Source organism: Macaca nemestrina, chromosome X (assembly GCF_043159975.1).
Source record: "Macaca nemestrina isolate mMacNem1 chromosome X, mMacNem.hap1, whole genome shotgun sequence".
In the NCBI taxonomy this organism is placed as follows: Eukaryota; Metazoa; Chordata; class Mammalia; order Primates; family Cercopithecidae; genus Macaca; species Macaca nemestrina.
The window spans coordinates 83,874,765-83,896,268 of NC_092145.1; the positions used below are offsets into that span (position 1 = coordinate 83,874,765).

The following is a 21,504-nucleotide window of genomic DNA, read 5'->3' on the forward strand; positions in this document are numbered from 1 at the left end:
CCATAATTAGCTGGGCTTTGTGGCAAGCGCCTGTAATCCCAGCTATTTGGGAGGCTGAGGCAGGATAATCTCTTGAACCCGGGAGGCAAAGGTTGCAGTGAGCTGAGATCGCGCCATTGCACTCCAGCCTGGGTGACAGGGTGAGACTCCATCTCGAAAAGAACAAAAAACAAAAAACAAAAAAAAAAAGAAAAAGAAAGAAAAAAAATTAGAGATGTGGTCTCATTGTTTTGTCCAGGCTGGTCTCAAACTCCTGGGCTGAAGTGATCCTCCCACCCTTGCCTCCCAAAGTGCTGGGATTACAGGTATGAGCCACTGCACTCAGGCTCTTTTTAAATTTTAATTGTTATTATTATTATTATTATTTTGTATAGAGACAAGATCTCACTATGTTGCCCAGGCTGGTCTTGAACTCCTGGGCTCAAGGATTCCTTCTGTCTCAGCTTCCCAAAGTGTTGGGATTACAGGTGTGAATCACCATGCCCAATTTAGATGCCAAGATTCTTAAAACTGGCTCAAGGCCACACAGTATATGGTGCATGGAGAGTCAGTTAACTGTGGCATACTCCACTGCTCCTTTTCATCAGAATTCTTTCCCTAATATGGCAATCGAGGATTATGAAATAAAGACATACCAAATTGCAGGATGCAAAAGAAGAGGAATTAATAGCAGTACTTTCTGTTTTCCCATTTTTCTTCATTGTACTATGTAATCTAGATACAATTTTGAAGAGGGAAAATAAATTACTTTTAGAAATCTCATCTTGTCCATGAGATCTAATGACTGATTCTGAGACTTTCAGGATCAGGAAGGAACTCTGTTAATGTTCCCAGAAACTGGAGCCACAATCTCTCTTCTTTATCCTGTTAGCCAGCTCCATATCTGGCTTGAGGTGCACAAGGCTTAAAAGAGGGGTGTATAGGAGGAAGTGGGAGGCTTATTAATGTTTTGATTTTGTGTTTGTCTACAAATCTGGAGGCATCATGTTTTCACACTCCGAGTGGAGATTAGCATCATGCTTAGATTTAGAGGGAATGAAATTTTTACTTACATATTCCATCCCTCAAGCCATTTGGTTTGGAGATGGATGGGACACAGGAGCTTGCTGTGAGACTGCAGGGGAGTCTCCTAGTTTCTTAATAATTGGATAAAGGCATGGCAACAGAAATGTCTCAGAAATAAAAGGTTTATTTTTATTTTATTTTATTTTATTTTATTTTTTTTGAGACGGAGTTTTGCTCTTGTTGCCCAGGCTGAAGTGCAATGGTGTCATCTTGGTTCACCTCAACCTCCGCCTCCCGCGTTCAAGCGATTCTCCCACCTCAGCCTCCCGAGTAAGTGGTTACAGGCATGTGCTACCACGCCTGGCTAATTTTGTAATTTTTTAGTAGAGATAGAGTTTCTTCATGTTGGTCAGGCTGGTCTCGAACTCCTGACTTCAGGTGATCCGCCCGCCTTGGCCTCCCAAAGTGCTGGGATTATAGGCGTGAGCCACCGTGCTCGGCATATTTATTTATTTATTTATTTATTTATTGAGACGGAGTTTTGCTTTTGTTGCCCAGGCTGGAGTGCAATGTCTCGGCTCACTGCAACCTCTGCCTCCTGGGTTCAAGTGATTCTCCTGCCTCAGTCTCCCAAGTAGCTGGGATTACAGGCATGCACCACCACGCCCCGCTAATTTTGTATTTTTGGTAGAGACGGGGTTTCTCCATGTTGGTCAGGCTGGTCTGGAACACCCAATGTCAGGTGCTCCACCTGCCTTGGCCTCCCAAAGTGTTGGGATTACAGGCTTGAGCCACCGCCCCTGACTTATTTTTTATTTTTAAGAGACATGGTCTCGCTGTCGCCCAGGCTGGAGTGCAGTGGCGGGATCATGGCTTATTGGACCTAAACTCTCAGGCTCAAAAGATCCTTCCACCTCAGTCTCCCAAGTAGCTGGAACTACAGGCCTGCGCCACCACACCTGGGTTTTTTTTTTTTTTGGTTCAGGTGCAGTCTGGCTTGTTGCTCAGGCTGGCCTCGACTAGTCTCTTCAGCTTCTAATATTTCTGCTATTTCTGACCTTTGTCACTCTTGCATAACCAGTGATCAACAGTGTCTACTTGCTTTATTTCTTTTCCTGTTCTTTTTTGTGTGTGAAGTCTTGCTCTCCTTTCGGCGGTAATCCTGGCCATCTGCACTTTTCCTTCAATTCATTGTCGTATGCTTCCAGTACTACATCATATTTGCTTACTCTCAGTGATTCTCACCCTGAACTCACCCAGTGACTGACTCTCTGAACTGCATCCCCAGGATCTAAGGTCTAGTTTGGGTCGCACGGCTTACGCTCCGTGACACAGGGTAAAGGCCAAGTGGGAGTGGCTTTAGTGGCCTAGGGTGACGCCGCTAACGACGCTAGGGGGCGGAGCTTTCTGAACGTCCTCGTGCGCTGTGGACGGAGGTTGTGGAGAGAGCAGGGCGGCATTGGTGGCTGCGGCTGAGGTGAGTGATTTAGTGGGCAGGAAGGGGTAGAATAGGCTTCAAGCGTAAGTTAGCTGGGTAGTTTATAACCAGCAAGAATATATTATAGCCATTAGGTCAAAACTTTTTAGAGTGGCCCTAAGGCAGTGACTTTGTACTACCGAGCTGCTCGTGACTCTCAAGGCGAACGAAGATGGGCAAACGTAATGTTTTTTGACGAGGATGGAGGAGTATGGGGAGCGGTGGTGGGCCACTGAACACCGGAGATAGTAGTTACTGTAGTTTAGATGCTAAAGGACCTAAAATACGTTGAAGCGGGACTGTTGATGACCGCTGGGGACAACAAAATGTTTTTTGATGAGGATAGAGGAGTATGGGGAGCAATGATGGGCCACCGAAAACCGGAGATAGTAGTTATTGTTGTTTAGATGCTGAAGGACCTAAATTACACTGAAGTGGGACTGTTGATGACCGTTGGGGGCAGTATGCTGAAGGTGCTAGTTTTCTCATAGAGCGGGAAAAAGGACCATGAGTGATTGGATGCTTTGAATGTGCGGTTGGTAGCGGATGTGGATTTTGAACCAATTAGGAAGAAGCAGCGAGACCCAGCCAGACCAATCACAGGGTACCACTCAGCTCCACTTCCCCCGTTGCCAGGCAGACTTATGGTAAGAAAAGGTCCCTTTGATGTAACTTGGCAGCCTGGCCCTGCCCCTCATAAAAGCCCTTTCATGGGCTTTTAACTTTACTCGGCCTTTTTTTCTGCCTTTGGATAACAAGTAACGGGAAACATTTCACTGGAAAGAAATTTGTTGAGAAACTAGAGGATAAAACAGAGTATTAAAAATATGTTGTTATTTCATAGGCTTGAGCCAGAGATTTAAAAATGGACAAAGATGATTTTCTTTCCATGGACTTTAAAGGTACGTAGCTTTACGTGGTAGTACAAAATAATGTCAAACTGCTGCTTCATTTAAGATCTAAATATTGCTGGGCGTGGTGGCACACGCCTGTAATCCCAGCACTTTGGGAGGCCAAGGCGGGTGGATCACAAGGTCAGGGGCTCGAGACCAGCCTGACCCAACATGGTGAAACCCCGTCTCTACTAAAAATACAAAAATTAACCAGGCGTGGTAATCCCAGCTACTCAGGAGGCTGAGGCAGGAGAATCACTTGAACCTGGGAGGCGGAGTTTGCAGTGAGCAGAGATCGCGCCACTGCACTCCAGCCTGGGCGACAGAGTGAGACTCCGTCTCAAAAAAGAAAAAAAAAATCTAAGTATTTTGTTTCTGAGTTTTGTCTTTTTGCAGTGTCGTTAGCTCCAGGTTTTCCCATTTATGTACCAGAAACAATGTCGATTTTTAACACACTGGGAACCTTTTCATGAACTAGTGTAGGGAGACAGAATTCACAATTCATAACTTGTTTTTTTTTTTCAAGATTTTTATGACATGCAAAATAAAACGTTTAATCTGAAAGATAAATCTATTGCAATAAAAATAAGTTTAAAAAATTACTGCAAGATCTTGGAGTGCCTTTCCATAATCATCTGTGAAAAATAAATTATATCCTGTGTAGTTTTAGATTTAAGTGCATTTTGTTGTGTCTTAATTCTTTGGAAAATTGGTAATCCGTGTTTGCTATTTATGGGAACTCTTAATAAACAAAAGCAATTTGATTGACCAGAGCACCAGATTCCTCAACTGTGCTAGATATAGGAGAGTTTATAGTACTTTCTTTGTTTCCGGGGAATAATGAGACCTGTGGTACCTTCACATTCATATAATAATGAAATAGGTGGTAAGAAATGTGGCTACAAATCTATGATTTTAAAAAGTTCAGGTCAATATTTTGTTAATACTTGTTTTTTGTTTGTTTGGTTTGTTTGTGTTTTGAGAGAGAGTTTTGCTCTTGTCGCCCAGGCTGGAGTGCAGTAGTGCCATTTCGGCTCACTGCAACCTCTGCCTCCTGAGTTCAAGCGATTCTCCTGCCACAGCCTCCCGAGTAGCTGGGACTACAGGCCCGCACCACCACGCCTGGCTAATTTTTTTGTATTTAGTAGAGACAGGGTTTCACCATGTAGGTCAGGCTGGTCTCAAACTCCTGACCTCAGTTAATACACCTGCCTTGGCCTCCCAAAGTGCTGGGATTACAGTTGTGAGCCACCATGCCAGGCCAATATTTGTTATTTTAAAACGATAACAGTAAAGCCCACTACTATTTAATTTAAGTTTTAAATTAAGATAAAATATCTTAAAGGTATAAAGATGGAATAAGGATTATGATTCTTAAGTAGATAATATTTGATACTTTGTATTTACATAAATATTTGAATCACACAGAAAAGTATACAAAATAACATAATGAACATCTATGTACCTACCACTGAGTTCTGTCAAATCTTAAGTTTGCCATGTGCTTCAGATATTTCAAAGCACTAAAAGATTACATGTACCATTTTTCTTTTTAAATTTTATATAAATAGTTATTTTATATTTCTTTCTCCTGCAGCTTGTCTTCTTTTTTCCTTTTTTTGCTCAGCATTGTGTTTATATATATATATATATATATATTTTTTTTTTTTTTTTTGAGCTGGAGTTTTGCTCTTACTGCCCAAGCTGGAGTGCAATGGTGTGACCACGGCTCACTGCAACCTCTGCCTCCCAGGTTCAAGTGATTCTCCTGCCTCAGCCTCCTGAGTAGCTGGGATTACAGGCACGCACCACCATGCCCGCCTAATTTTTTGTATTTTTAGTAGGAACGGGATTTCACCGTATTGGCCAGGCTGGTCTTGGACTCCTGACCTCAGGTGATCCGCCTGCCTCAGCCTCCCAAAGTGCTAGGATTACAGGAGTGAGCCACTGTGCCAGGCTGTGTTTTCAATATTTACCCATATGAATATTTTTAGTTCATTTATTTTCACTGCTGATGAGTAGTTATTTCATTGAATGTAAATGTACCACAATTTATTCATTCGGTCTCCTTTGTTGGACATAAACATTGTTTCAAATATTTGCTATTACAAACAACAATGCTACAATGAACACTGTGTTTCTGAGAGTTTAGCAGAAATTAAAAAAAAAAAAAAAACTGGGTGTGGTGTTGCATGCCTGTACTAGTGTCAGGAGCCAGGGGAGGGAGGATCGCTTGAGCCTAGGAGGTGGAGGCTGCAGTGAGCCTTGATTGCTCCATTATACTCCAGCCTGGGTGACAGAGTGAGATCCTGTCTTAAAAAAAAAAAAATTAAAGACCAAGAAGGAATAGAAATGTGTCTAGATAATTACACCCATTGGGGCTAAATAAACGTAACTCCTTTTCTGCATGTCATCTTCAACTATTTGAAGATAACTTATCTTTTACCCCAGAACGTGTCTTCAGATTGAGCATTCTTAGTTTGTTCAAACATTCCTTATATTACCTGGCTTCTAGTCCCCTTATCATTTTGTTTGCTATCCTTTAAACATCCTCTGTTCTTTTCATGTTATTTCTTAAAGTGTGGTACCCAGAATAGAACACAATTCTCTATGTTTGATATGATCAGCATAAAATACAGTCATGTGCTGCATAATGACATTTCAGTCAACAAAGGACAGCATATACAACAGTGGTCCCAGAAGATTTTAATGGAGCTGAAAAGTTCCTGTCACCTAGTGATGTCAGAGCTGTTATAAAGTTGTAGAGCAATGCTTTATTCATGTGTTTGTGGTGATGCTGGTGTAAACAAATCTACTGTGCTGCCAGTTGTTTAAAACTATAGCACGGGCCGGGCGAGGTGGCTCAAGCCTGTAATCCCAGCACTTTGGGAGGCCGAGACGGGCGGATCACGAGGTCAGGAGATCGAGACCATCCTGGCTAACACAGTGAAACCCCGTCTCTACTAAAAATACAAAAACTTAGCCGGGCAAGGTGGCAGGCGCCTGTAGTCCCAGCTACTCGGGAGGCTGAGGCAGGAGAATGGCGTGAACCCGGGAGGCGGAGCTTGCAGTGAGCTGAGATCCGGCCACTGCACTCCAGCCTGGGTGACAGAGCGAGACTCCGTCTCAAAAAAAAATAAAAAAAAAAAAAAACAAAAAAACTATAGCACGTACATTTATATACAGTACATAATACTTGATGGTGATAATAAATGACTATGCTACTGGTTTATGTATTCACTATACCATACTATGCTATCTTATACTATTTTTTATCATCATCTTAGAGTGTACTCCTTCTATTTGTAAAAAATAAAGTTAACTGTAAAATGGCCTTAGGCAGTTCCTTCAGGAGGTATTCCAGAAGGCATTGTTATCATAGCAGGTGACAGGTCCATGCATTTTATTGCCCCTGAAGAACTTCCAGTGGGACAAGATGTGGAGGTGGAAGACAGTGATAATGATAATTCTGAGCCTGTGTAGGCCTAGGCTAATAATGTGTGTGTGTGTGACTTAGTTTTTAACAAAAAGTTTAAAAAGTAAAATTAATAATGTTAACAGAAAAAAGCTTATAGAATAGGGATATAAAGAAAGAAAACATTTTTGTACAGCTGTATAATGTTTGTGCTTTAAGCTAAGTGTTATTACAAAAGAGTCAAAAAGTTAAAAATAATTAAAAAGTTTGTACTTTAGGAGGCCGAGGCAGGCAGATCACTTGAGCTCAGGAGTTCGAGACTGGCCTGGGAATCATGGTGAAACCCTGTCTCTATCAAAAATACAAAAAATTATCCTGGCGTGGTGGCATGCGCCTGTGGTCCCAGCTACTCTGTGGTCCCAGTTACTCAGTAGGTTGAGGTGGGAGGATCGCTTGAGCCTGGGAGGCAGAGGTTGCAGTGAGCTGAGATTGCACCACTGCATTCCAGCCCCGGTGACAGAGTGAGACCCCATCTCAAACAAACAAACAAACAAGCAAACAAAGCTTATAAAGTAAAAAAGTTACAGTAAGCTAAGGTAAATTTATTATTGGAGAAATAAACGTATTATTTTATAAATTGAGTGTAGCCTAAGTGTACAGAGTTTATAAAGTTTACAATAGTGTACAGTAATGTCCTAGGCCTTCACTTATGTTCACCACTCACTCACTGACTCACCCAGAGCAACTTCCAGTTCTGCAAGCTTCACTCATGGTAAGTGCCCTATACAGGTGTACCTTTTTATTATCTTTTAAAAATTTATTATTATTGTTATTTGAGGCAGGGTCTCATTCTCTCACCCAGGCTGGAGTGCAGCGCAGTGGTGTGATCATGGCTCACCACAGCTTCTACCTCCTGGGTCCAAGTAATCCTCCCACCTCAACATCTTGCGTAGCCGGGAATCACAGGCATGCACCACCATGCCCAGATAATTTTTAATTTTTTTGTGGAGATGGGATCTCCCTATGTTGCCCAGGTTGGTTTCGGACTCCTGGGCTCAAGCGATCCTCCTTCCTCGGTGTCCCAAATTGCTAGGATTACAGTTGTGAGCCACCGTACCCAGGCATTTTAAATCTTTTATATCATATTTTTACTTACCTTTTCTAGGTTTAGATATGTTTAGATACACAAATACTTATCATTGTGTTACAGTTGCCTGCAGTAATCAGTACAGTAACTTGAGGTATAGGTTTGTAGCCTAGAAGCAATAGGCTATACCATACAGCCTAGATGTGTAGTAGGCTATACCATCTTGTGTAAGTATACTCTATGACAGGGGTCCTCAACCCCTGGGCCATGGACCATTACCTGTCTCTGGCCTGTTAGGAACCTGGCTGCACAGCAGGAGGTGAGCCCTCGGGCCAGCAAGCATTACTGCCTGAGCTCCGCCTCCTGTCAGATCAGTGGCCAGTAGTATTAAATTCTCATAGGAGCCCGAACTGCCCACATGAGGGATCTAGGTTGCATGCTCCTTATGAAAATCTAACTAATGCCTGATGATCTGAGGTAGAACAGTTTCATCCTGAAACCATCCCCCCACCATCCGTGGAAAAATTGTCTTCCACAAAACCGGTCCTTGGTGCCAAGAAGGTTGGGGACCACTGCTCTATGACATTGGGACAATGATAAAAATCACCAAATCACACATTTCTCGGAATGTATCCCTGTCCTTAAGTGATGCACGCCTGTAATCTTTCTCTTTAGATTTAGGACTGATCATTTTTCTCTTTAGATAATAATATAACTAAGACTGAATTTGCTTTTTCTTTCTTTCATATCACGTTAGTTATTCATTTTGAACTCTGTCCCCTAAAGCCCGTCAGTCTTTTTTAAATATTTATTTATTTATTTAGACAAGGTCTCACTCTATTGCCAGGCTGTAGTGCAGTGGCGCCATCCTCCTAGGTTCAAGTGGTCCTCTCACCTCAGTTTCCTGAGGGAATACAGGCATGTGCCACCATTCCTGACTAATTTTTGTATTTTTGGTAGAGATAGGGTTTCACCATGTTTCCCAGGCTGGTCTCCTGAGCTCCTGAGCTCAAGCTATCTGCCTGCCTACGCCTCCCAAAGTGCTGGGATTATAGGCGTGAGCCACCATGCCTGGTCTCAGTCTTTTAAAAATATATGCTGCTGTTAAGTGACATCTTGATTGGTGCAGTTAGTTTTGAAGACTTACCTGCAGGACTATACTTTTTTCTTACATTAATCCCATTGCTATTGCTGGAGATTTAATTTCTGTTCCTTATTATATAATCTATCTTATTTGTGATTTTTCCTCAGCTGCTTCTTCCAAATCATTTACAAAACTGTTAAATCAAACAGGGCCAAGGACAGAATGTTATGCTATTACAAACCTTACTTCAAGTTGACATCAATCCATTAAGCTTTGGTTATGCTTATGCAGTCTGCCTGATTTGCACTTGTCTCCAAAGTCTGACAACCATCTCTTGTTCTATACTGGGCATTATCCCTAGGTTTAGAATTTCTGGTTCTCCTTTTGGAAGAGCTCTTGGGGCTCACCATATATGCATTTCTGTTACAAACTCTTCTGTTCACCTTTGAGGTTGCCTTCTACATGTTGAACAAAGTTTGATACCACCCTGTGCTCCTGTTTCTGATCTATGGCCTCCAGGGATTTACTCTCCAAAGCACTTTTCTTTCTGCCCTTCCCTCCTTCCCTTTGTTCCTCCTTCCTTCCTCCCTCCCTTCCTCATTTTCTTTTTGATAAATCATTTCTTTCATTTTCTTTATGATAAATCAACTTTATTGAAGTGTAACTTACATACAGTAAAATTCACACGTTTTAAGCGTGCAGGTTGATGCCTTTTTTTTTTTTTTTTGGCAAATGTAACTCTTCTAAACACCACTCCAATCAAGAAATTGAACATGCTCATTTTCTTAGAAAATTTCATCTTGCCACTTTGCATTCAGTCTATCCCTAATGCTCCACCTTAGGCAACCACTGTTCTGTTTTCTATTACCTGTAGTTTAGTTTATAAATGAAATCATACAGTGTACCCTTTTCTCTTTTTCTTTTTCTTTATTTTTTGAGATAGAGTCTCTCTCTTTCGCCCAGGCTGGAGTACAGTGGTGCAGTCTTGGCTTCCTGCAGTCTCTGCCTCCCAGGTTCAAGTGATTCTCATGCCTCAGCCTCCTGAGTAGCCGGGACTACAGGATGTGCCACCACGCCTGGCCAAATACCCTTTTTTCTTTTTCTTTCTGTCCTTTTTTTTTTTTTTTTTTTTTGGCTTTTAAGCAACATAAATTTATTTCTCACAGTTCTGCAGGCTTGGAAGTCCAAGATCATCAAGGCACCAACAGATTCTGGCGAGGGCCTTCTTGCTAGATGGCAGTCCTTTCTTGTCCTCACAAAGTGGAAGAGGGCAAACAAGCTCCCTCAGGCATTTTTTAAAAGAGCACGAATCCCATTCGTGAGAGTGGACCTAATCACCTCTCAGAGGTTCCACCTCTTAATACCATCACATTGAGGATTAGGTCTCAACATATGAATTTGGGGCCAGGGATCCATGAGCATTCAGACTGCAGCAAAGACATCTTCATGCCAAATATTCTCTGATCCAAGACCTTGTTCTTGAATGTTGTCTCCTTACCATGGTATTTTTATGTGCTCATTCTCTAGTTTATCTGTGTCCATTACTCTGGGGTTTCAAACACGGTCTCCAAATACAGCATGAGGCTGGGCCTGGTGGCTCACACGTGTAATCCCAGCACTTTGGGAGGCCAAGGTGGGCGGGCCACTTGAGCTCAGGAGCCTGAAACCAGCCCGGGCAACATAACAAGATCCTGTCTCTATTAAAAATTAAAAAAAAAATTAACCAGGTGGTATGCACCTGTATTCCCAGCTCCTCAGGAGGCTGAGATTGGAGGATTGACCGAACCAGGGAGATCAAGGCTGCAGCGAGCCACGATCATGCCACTGCACTCCAGCCTGGCTGACAGAGCAAGGCCCTGTCTCAAAACAAACAAACAAAATCAAATCTAGCATGAGTGAAGAGTTGAGACGTATTGCATTACTGGAAAGGAAATGTCTAGGTTTCATCTCTTAGCAGTACCCTTTTTTCTATTGCATCTTTCACTAAGCGTAGTTGTTTTGAGATTCATTTATATTGTTCCATATACAAGTAATTAATTCCCTTTTACTGTTTAGTAGTATTCCACTGAATGATTATATTGCAATTTGTTATCCATTCCTCAGCTGATGCACAGTTTTGGTTACTATGAACAAGTTAATATGAATGTTCATGTACAGGGCTTTTTTTTTTTTTTTTTTTTTTTGAGACAGGGTCTTGCTCTGTCACCCAGGCTGGAGTGCAGTGTCACAGTGATAGCTCACTGCAACCTTGACATGTATACTTTTTGAAAATGGACTTAGGTTTTCATTTCTCTTGGGGGAAATACCTAGGTGGGAAATTTCTGGGATGTAAAAAGCTTTTGTAACCAGCTTCCAATAGGTTATCTAGAGTATTTTCTTTCTGGAAGACAGGTTTTTATTTAAGCAACCCGGCTTGGCGGTTTCCTAAGCTGTGCCACCTGATTCAGAAAAATTTCTTCATCTTGACAAACGGAAGGCACATCCAAAACAGTAGACGGCTTAACAAGGGAAATAGCAAAAAGAAGCTGAAGGATGTTGAAAGAATATTGGCACTGAGATAATTTAGCTTAGTTGTCCTCAACATTAGGGTTATTTTTCTTAAAGAATGACAACTGTTTATCACACTTTGGAACTCCTTTTCCTATGATAAGTTTGGAGACAAATTCTCATTCTCCTTTTCATATATATATATATATATACACACACACACACACACACACACACTTTATTAACTTTTTTTTGAGACAGAGTCTCACTCTGTTGCCCAGGCTGGAGTTCAGTTGCGCGATCTGGGCTCACTGCAACCTCCACCTCCCGGGCTCGAGCGATTCTCCTGCCTCAGCCTCCCAAGTAGCTGGGATTAGAGGCACCTGCCACCACACCTGGCTAATTTTTGTATTTTTAGTAGAGTCTGTGTTTCACCATGTTGCCCAGGCTGGTCTTGAGCTCCTGACCTCAGGTGATTCACCTGCCTTGGCCTCCCAAAGTGCTGGGATTACAGGTGTGAGCCACTGTACCCAGCCTTTTTTTCTAGATTTCTTTTTTTGAGGCAGAGTCTCACTCCATTGCCCAGGCTGGAGTGCAATGGCATAATCTCAGCTCACTGCAGCCTCCACCTCCCAGGCACAAGTGATTCTCGTGCTTCGGCCTCCCTAGTAGCTATGACTGCAGGCATACCAGGCTAATTTCTGTATTTTTAGTAGAGACGGGGTTTTGCTGTGATGGCCAGGCTGCTCTTGAACTCCTGGCCTCAAGTGATCCACCCACCTCAGCCTCCCAAACTGCTGGGATTATAGGCATGAGTCACCACCACTGGCCTTCATTGATCTTTTATATATATATATATTTTCATTTCAATTTCATTTATTTCTATTCTGATCTTTATTATTTCTTTTCTTCAATTAACTTTGGGTTTGGTTTGCCTTTGCTTTTCTAGTTAAGAATCATCATTAAGTTGTTTGGAGTTCTTCCTCTTTTTTGATGTAGGCACTCAGTGATAAACTTCACTCTGAGTAGTGCTTTTGCTGTATCCCATATGTTTTGGTGTGTTGTGTTTCCATTATCATTTCTTTCTTTTTTTTTTTTTTTTTTTTTGAGACGGAGTCTCGCTGTGTCGCCCAGCCTGGAGTGCAGTGGCGCGATCTCGGCTCACTGCAAGCTCCACCTCCCGGGTTTACGCCATTCTCCTGCCTCAGCCTCCAAGTAGCTGGGACTACAGGCGCCCGCCACCTCGCCCGGCTAGTTTTTTGTATTTTTAGTAGAGACTGGGTTTCACCATGTTAGCCAGGATGGTCTCAATCTCCTGACCTCGTGATCCACCCAGCTCGGCCTCCCAAAGTGCTGGGATTACAGGCTTGAGCCACCGCGCCCGGCCTATTATCATTTCTTTCAAGAAAATTTTAAATTTTCTTCTTTTTTTTTTTGAGATAGAGTCTCCCTCTGTCACCCAGGCTGGAGTGCAGTGGCACGACCTCTGCTCACTGCAACCTCCACCTCCCGGGTTCAAGCAGTTCTTCTGCCTTTGCCTCCCAAGTAGCTGGGATTACAGGCACCCACCATCACACCTGGCTAATTTTTGTGTTTTTATTTTAATTAATTAATTTTTTGTTTGTTTGTTTTGAGACAGAGCCTCACTCTGTTGCCTCACTCTGTTGGAGTGCAGTTGCACCATCTTGGCTCATTGCAACCTCCGCCTCCAAGGTGCAAGCGATTCCCCTGCCTCAGCCTCCCAAATAGCTGGGATTACAGGCATGTGCCACCACTCCTGGCTAATTTTTTAAAAAATATTTTTAGTAGAGACGGGGTTTCACCATGCTGGCCAGGCTGTTCTGGCCAACATGGTGAAACTCCTGATCTCAGGTGAGCCGTCTGCCTCAGCCTCCCAAAAATGCTGAGATTAGAGGCATGAGCCACCATACCTGGTCCTTTTTTTTTTTTTTTAATACAGGACCTCGCTTTGTCACCCAGGCTGCAGTGCAGTGGCATAAACATATAGGTATGCACCACCACGCCTGGCTAATATTTGTATGTTTTGTAGAGACTGGGTTTTGCCATGTTGCCCAGGCTGGTCTTGAACTCCTGAGCTCAAGTGATCCGCCTCTCTTGGCCTCTGGATTACAGGAGGTGCTGGGATTACAGGTGTGCTCGAACCACAGTGCCCAGCCTCTATATTTTCTTTTTCTATTATATTTATGATGATTGTTAGGGAGGTAGACATTAGCTAATTTGTTTCATCAAGTCTTCAGAATATAGTTCCAATGTATACTCAATACCAGCCCTGTCCAGTAGAAATATAATGTGAGTTAGAAATGTAACTTAAAATTTTCTAGTAATCACGTTTAAAAAGTAAAAATAAATAGGTGAAATTAATTTTTAATATAATAATAATTTTAATGCTATGGCCCAGCATATTCATACATTTTTGTTCCAGCATATAATCAGTATACAAAATTGCTGAGATATTTTGCATTCTCATTTTAAACTAAGTCTTCGAAACCCATGTGTATTTTACAATTAAAGCACATCTTAATTTGAACTAGCCACGTTTTAAGTGCTCAGTAGCCACATATTGCTACCGTATTAGACAGTGCAGATCTAGACTAAAAAGTTTAGTAGGAAAACTCACTCAAGATAATTGGTTGTCACTGAATCTCAAAGGACTTTATTTGGAATCTTCCCTGAACTATCTTTTCCTTTAAATACAACAATGGGATCCTCAGATTAAGAATGATAGAGTTATTAGGAAATATCCCAAGAGAGGGCCACATAGTTTAGAATCATGAGCATACTTATTATACAGCCTGTACAGAAATCTTATTGAGATAATCACTGATGCCACCTGGTATGCACCTGTTAGGGGGAATAATACAGTTTATGGCTGGGCGCGGTGACTCACGCCTGTAATCCTAGCACTTTGGGAGGCCGAGGCGGGCAGATCATGAGGTCAGGAGATCGAGACCATCCTCGCTAACACGGTGAAACCCCGTCTCTACTAAAAATACAAAATATTAGCCGGGTGTGCTGGCGGGTGCCTGTAGTCCCAGCTACTCGGGAGGCTGAGGCAGGAGAATGGTGTAAACCTGGGAGGTGGAGCTTGCAGTGAGCTGAGATTGTACCACTGCACTCCAGCCTGGGCGACAGAGTGAGACTCCGTCTCAAAAAAAAAAAAAAAAATACAGTTTATGAAATAAAGACATTGAGTGACCCACAGAATTGAACTTTCTTAGTATGCCATACAGTGTCTTCCAAGTTCTGGCCCCTACATACCTTTCTAATGGTGTTTTCTCCAGCCATACATAACTACTTATGCCTGTTTGAATTCATTGTGCTTTTTCACACCTCTGTGCTTTGCCCTCTGGCGTGTTCTTTTCCCTCAGTATCTGCCTGGAAATCTCTAACTCATCCTTCAGCCCCACCTCAAGTAACACTTCAGTGAAGCCTATCCTGCTATTCCTATATTCCATCCCTCAAATGGGCATTTGTGCAATCCTTTTACATTCTTGTAGCGTCTTCCACTTACAGCACTTATTACATTATATTATAATTTTTAAATTTTTATTTATTTTTAATTTTTTCCCTTCATCCAACTTTGATCTCATGACTGATTACTACTATAATTTTTAGAATTTAATTACCTTTGGTAGTGTAATCCTCATGATGGCATAGACGGCTTCACTCATCTTTATATTCCTAGCAAGATACCAGGCATTTGAGCAATGTTTGTTGAACTAAATTTTACAAGGAGACATGTAGACATCAGCCAAAGCAGAAAGAGTGCGGTTTCCTTGGATTCTGTTCAGGGCTGAGTTGCTAATAGCTTTGATCTTGGCCAAGTTAGTTAACTTCTCCATGCTTTATTTTAATCAATTGTAAAATTAGAGTGTGTTACTGGAATTTTAAGGTGATTTAGAACTTTAAAAAGTTTGTTGATTGAGGCATGTATGAGACTGTGTCTTGTTCATGTCATATCTTTGGTGCTTAACAACATACTTGGTTATCATTAAAGTTTTATTGAATGAATGAATAAAATAACTCTTGTCTATTTCTTTTTTTTTTCTTTCTTTTTTTTTTTTGAAATGGAGTCTCTGTCTGTCGCCCAGACTGGAGTGCAGTGGCATGATCTTGGCTCACTGCAACCTCCGCCTCTTGGGTTCAAGCGATTCTTCTGCTTCAGCCTCCCAAGTAGCTGGGACTACAGGTGCACGCCACTATGCCCAGATAATTTTTGTATTTTTAGTAGAGACGGGGTTTCACCATATTGACCAGGCTGGTTTTGAACTCCTGACCTCGTGATCCGCCCGCCTCGGCCTCCCAAAGTGTTGGGATTACAGGCATGAGCCATCGTGCCCGGCCAACTCTTGTCTATTTCATTCATATTGCCCACAAGGATAGTAACACACACATATATAGTTTTTGAGATGGAGTCTTACTCTGTTGCCCAGGCTCCAGTGCAGTGTTATGATTTCGGCTCACTGCAACCTCTGCTTCTTGGGTTCAAGCGATCCTCTTGCCTCAGCCTCCTGAGTAGCTGGGACTGCAGGTGCACGCCACCACATCTGGCTATTTTTTTTTTTTTTTTTTGTATTTTTAGTAGAGATGGGGTTTCACCACGGTGGCCAGGCTGGTCTTGAACTCCTGACCTCAAGTGATCGCCTGCCTCGGCCTCCCAAAGTGCTGGGATTATAGATGTGAGCCACTGCACTTGGCCTATGTATATATATTTTTAATTGCTGGTTAATTGTTAGTGGATACATAGTAGGTGTATATATTTATGGCGTGCATGGGATATTTTGATAAAAACATAAAATGTGTAATAATTATACCAGGGTAAATGAAGTATCCATCACCTCAAACATTTATCCTTTGTATTACAAACAATCTGATTATACTCTTTTAGTTATTTTCAAGTGTACAATTAAATTGTTATTGCCTATAGTCATTCTTTTATGCTATCAAATACTAGATCTTAGTCATTCTATTTTTTTGTACCCATTAGCCATTTTCCCTTCCTCTCCTACCCGTCTCCCGCAACAACCTCTCCCAGCCTCATTCTGCGCTCTATCTCCATGAGTTCAGTTGTTTTAATTTTTAACTCACAAATAAGTGAGAATATGCACAATTTGTTGTTCTGTGCCTGGCTTATTTCACTTAACATGATGACCTCCGGTTCCATTCACGTTGCTGCAAATGACAGGATCTCATTCTTTTTTATGGTTGAAGAGTACTCCATTGTGTATATATATGTAGCACATTTTCTTTTTCTTTTTTCTTTTTTTAGATTTGAGATGGAGTCTCTCTCTGTCACCCAGGCTGGAGTGCACTGGCACGATTTCAGCTCACTGCTCTGCCTCCTGGGTTCAAGCGATTCTCCTGTCTCAGCCTCCCGAGTAACTGGGATTACATGCATGCACCATCACTCCTGGCTAGTTTTTTTGTATTTTCAGTAGAGATGGGATTTCACCATGTTGGCCAGGCTAGTCTTGAATCCCTGACCTCAAGTGATCCACCGGCCTAAGCCTCCCAAAGTGCTGGAATCACAGGCGTGAGCCACCACACCTGGCCCATTTTTTTTTTCTTTTTAATTTTCATGGGCACATAGTAGGCTTATGTATTTATGCGGTACATGCGATGTTTTGATACAGGGATGCAATGTGAAATAAGCACATTATGGAGAATGGGGTATCCATTCCCGCAAGCATTTATCCTTTGAATTATAAACAATCCAATTACACTTTTAAAAGTTATTTTATTTTATTTTTTGAAACAGGGCCTAGCTCCATTTCCCAGGCTGGAGTGCAGTGGTGTGATCTCAGTCCACTGCAGCCTCCACCTCCCAGGGTCAAGCGATCCTCCCACTTCATCCTCCCATGTAGCTGGAACTATAAGTGTTTGCCACCATGCACAGCTAATTTTTGTATTTTTTTTTGTAGAGACAGGGTTTCTCTATGTTTTCCAGGATGTTCTTGAATTCCTGAGCTCAGGCAGTCCACTTTTCGGCCTCCCAAAGTGCTGGAATTACACGCCTGGCCTTAAGTTATTTAAAAATATACAATTAAGTTATTATTGACTATAGTCACCCTATTGTTGTATCAAATAGTAGGTCTTATTCATTTTTTATATATTTTTTGTACCCATTAACCATCCCCACTTTCCCCCCGGCTCCCACTACCCTTCTCAGCCTCTGGTAACCATTCCTCTACTCTCTATGTCCATGAGTTCATTGTTTTGATTTTTAGATCCCACAAATAAGTGAAACCGTACAATGTTTGTCTTTCTGTGCTTGGCTTATTTCATTTAACATAACGATCTCCAGTTCCATCCATGTTGTTGCAAGTGACTGGATCTTATTCTTTTTCTTTTTTTTTTTTTAGACGGAGTCTTGCTTAGTCGCCCAGGCTGGAGTGCAGTGGTGTGATTCTGGCTCACTGCAAGCGCTGCCTCCCAGGTTCACGCCATTCTCCTGCTTCAGCCTCCTGAGTAGCTGGGACTACAGGCAGCCACCACCACGCCTGGCTAATTTTTTTTGTATTTTTAGTAGAAACGGGGTTTCACCATATTAGCCAGGATGGTCTCGATCTCCTGACCTCGTGATCCTCTCGCCTTGGACTTCCAAAGTGCTGGGATTACTGGCGTGAGCCACCGTGCCCGGCCTGGATTTTATTCTTTATTATGGCCAAATAGTAGTACTCCATTGTGTATAGGTACCACATTTTCCTTTTCTTTCTCTCTCTTTCTTTCTTTCTCTCTCTCTCTCTCTTCCTTCCTTCCTTCCTTCCTTCCTTCCTTCCTTCCTTCCTTCCTTCCTTCCTTCCTTCCTTCCTTCCTTCCTTCCTTCCTTCCTTCCTTCCTTCCTTCCTTCCTTCCTTCCTTCCTTCTTTCTTTCTTTCTTTCTTTCTTTCTTTCTTTCTTTCTTTCTTTCTTTCTTTCTTTCTTTCCATCTCTCTCTCTTTCTTTCTCTCTCTCTCTCTTTCTCTCTTTCCCTCTCTGTCTCTCTCTCTCTCTCTTTTTTTCTTTTAGGAGGAGTCTTGCTCTGTCTCCAGGCTGGAGTGCAGTGGCACAATCTCGGCTCACTGCAACCTCTGCCTCCCGGGTTCAAGCGATTCCCCTGCCTCAGCTTCCCGAGTAGCTGGGACTACAGGTGCACGCCACCACGCCTGGCTAATATTTTGTATTTTAGTAGAGATGGGGTTTCACCATGTTGGCCAGGTTGGTCTTGATCTCCTGACCTCATGATCCGCTCGCCTCGGTCTCCCAAAGTGCTGGGATTACAGGCATGAACTACTGTGCCCGGCCCAATTTTTAGATGTTTGAAGATCCCCTAAATTGTTCTTCATAGTTGTTGTACTAATTTACATTTCCACCAACAGTGTATGAAGGTTCCCTTTTCTTCACACCCTCACCAGCATTTGTTATTGCCTGTCTTTTGGATATAAGCCATTTTAACTGGGGTAAGATGATACCTCATTGTGATTTTGATTTGCATTTCTCTGATGATCAATGATGTTGAACAGCTTTTCATATGCCTGTTTGCCATTTGTATGTCTTCTTTTGAGAAATGTCTATTCAAATCTTTTGCCCATTTATTGATCAGATTATTAGACTTTTTTTCCCGTAGAGTTGTTTAAGCTCCTTATATCTTCTGGTTATTAATCCCTGGTCAGATGGGTAGTTTGCAAATATTTTCTCCCATTCTGTGGGTTGTCTCTTCGTTCTGTTGATTATTTCCTTTGCTTTGCAGAAGCTTTTTAACTTGATGTGGTCCCATTAGTCCATTTTTGTTTTGGTTACCTGTGCTTCTGGGGTATCGCTCAAGAGATTTCTGCCCAGACAATGTCCTAGAGATTTCCCCCAATGTTTTCTTGTAGTAGTTTAACAGTTTGAAGTCTTAGATTTAAGTCTTTAATACATTTCGATTGGACTTTTGTATATGGAGAGAGATACGTGTATGTGGATATTCACTTTTCTCAGCGCCGTTTATTGAATCCAGTGTATGTTCTTAGCACCTTTACAAAAGTGAGTACACTGTAGGTGTGTGGATTTGTTTCTGGGTTCTCTATTCTGTTCCATAGTCTATATGGCTTGTTTTATGTGAGTACTATGCTGTTTTGGTTACTATAGCTCTGTAGTATAATTTGAAGTCAGGTAATGTGATTCCTCCAGTTTTGTTCTTTTTGCTTAGGATAGCTTTGGCTATTCTGGGCCTTTTGAAGCCCCATATAAATTTTAGGATTTTTTTTTTCTATTTCTGTGAAGAATGTCATTGGTATTTTGATAGGAATTACATTGAATCTGTAGACTGCTTTGGGTAGTATGGACATTTTAACAATGTTGATTCTTCCAACCCATGAACATGGAATATTTTTTCATTTTTTGGTGTCCTCTTTAATTTATTTCATTAGTGTTTATTTATTATATTTTTTAACTTTAAGTTTTGGGATACATGTGTAGAACATACACGTTTGTTACATAGGTATACTTGTGCCATGGTGGTTTCACTGCACCTATCAACCCATCATCTAGGTTTTAAGCATGCATTAGATATTTGTCCTAAGGCTTTCCCTCCCTTTGGCCTCCACCACCTGACGGGCCCTGGTGTGTGATGTTCCCCTCCCTGTGGCCATGTGTTCTCATTGTTCATCTCCCACTTATGAGTGAGAACATGTGGTGTTTGGTTTTCTGTTCCTGTGTTACTTTGCTGACAGTGATGGTTTCCAGCTTCATCCATGTCCCTGCGAAGGACATGAACTCATTCTGTTTTATAGTTGCATAGTATTCCATGGCATAGATGTGCTACATTTTCTTTATCCATTCTATCATTGATGGGCATTTGGGTTGGTTCCAAGTTTTTGCTATTGTAAATGGTGCTGCAGTAAACATACGTGTGCCTGTGGCTTTATAGTAGCATGATTTACAATCCTTTGGGTGTATAATCAGTAATAGGATTGTTGGATCAAATGGTATTTCTGGTTCTAGATCCTTGAGGAATTGACACATTGTCTTCCACAATGGTTGATCTAATTTACACTCCCACCAACAGTGTAAAAGTGTACCTATTTCTCTGCATCCTCTCCAGCATCTGTTGTTTCCTGACTTTTTAATAATCGCCATTCTAACTGGCATGAGATGGTATCTCATTGTGGTTTTCATTTGTATTTCTCTAATGACCAGTGATGATGAACTTTTTTTCATATGTTTCTTGGCCGCATAAATGTCTTCTTTTGAGAAGTGTCTGTTTATATCGTTTGCCCACTTTTTGATGGGGTTGTTTTTTTCTTGTAAATTTGTTTCAGGTCCACATTGTAGATTCTGGATATTAGACCTTTGTCGTATGGATAGATTGCAAAAATTTTCTCCCATTCTGTAGGTTGCCTGTTCACTCTGATGATAGTTTCTTTGGCTGTGCAGAAACTCTTTAGTTTAATTAGATCCAATTTGTCAATTTTGGCTTTTGTTGCTATTGCCTTTTGTGTTTTAGTCATGATGTCTTTACCCATGTCCATGTCCTAAGTGGTATTGCCTAGGTTTTCTTCTAGGGCTTTTATGGTTTTAGGTTTTACATTTAAGTCTTTAATCCATCTTGAGTTAATTTTTGTATAAGGTGTAAGGAAGGGATCCAGTTTCTGTTTTCTGCATATGGCTAGCCAGTTTTCCCAGCACCATTTATTAAATAGGGAATCCTTTCCCCATTGCTTGCTTTTGTCAAGTTTGTTGAAGATCAGATGGTTGTAGATGTGTGGTGTTATTTCTGAAGGCTCTGTTCTGTTCCATTGGTCTACATATCTGTTTTGGTACCAGTACCATGCTGTTTTGGTTATTGTAGCCTATTAGTATAATTTGAGGTAAGATAGCGTGATGCCTCCAGCTTTGTTCTTTTTGCTTAGGATTGTCTTGGCTATACAGGCTTTTTGGTTCCATATGAAATTTAAAGTAGTTTTTTTCTAATTCTGCAAAGAAAGTCAGTGGTAGCTTAATAGGAATAGCATTGAATCTATAAATTACTTTTGGCAGTATGACCGTTTTCATGATATTTATTCTTCCTATCCA

At 41.6% G+C, this 21,504-nt stretch overlaps 1 protein-coding gene across 1 annotated transcript in view; it reads left to right on the top strand.

The window, feature by feature from the left end:
* The first annotated feature begins 2,413 nt into the window (after positions 1–2,413).
* LOC105476659 (testis expressed 11) overlaps positions 2,414–21,504 on the top strand; it is a 325,115-nt gene continuing 306,024 nt past the window's right edge. The window contains exons 1-2 of the mRNA XM_011732780.2: positions 2,414–2,482; positions 3,327–3,384. Coding sequence (XP_011731082.2) covers positions 3,348–3,384 — 37 coding nt within the window. The 5' untranslated portion in view covers positions 2,414–2,482; positions 3,327–3,347. The remainder of the gene's footprint in view (positions 2,483–3,326; positions 3,385–21,504) is intronic.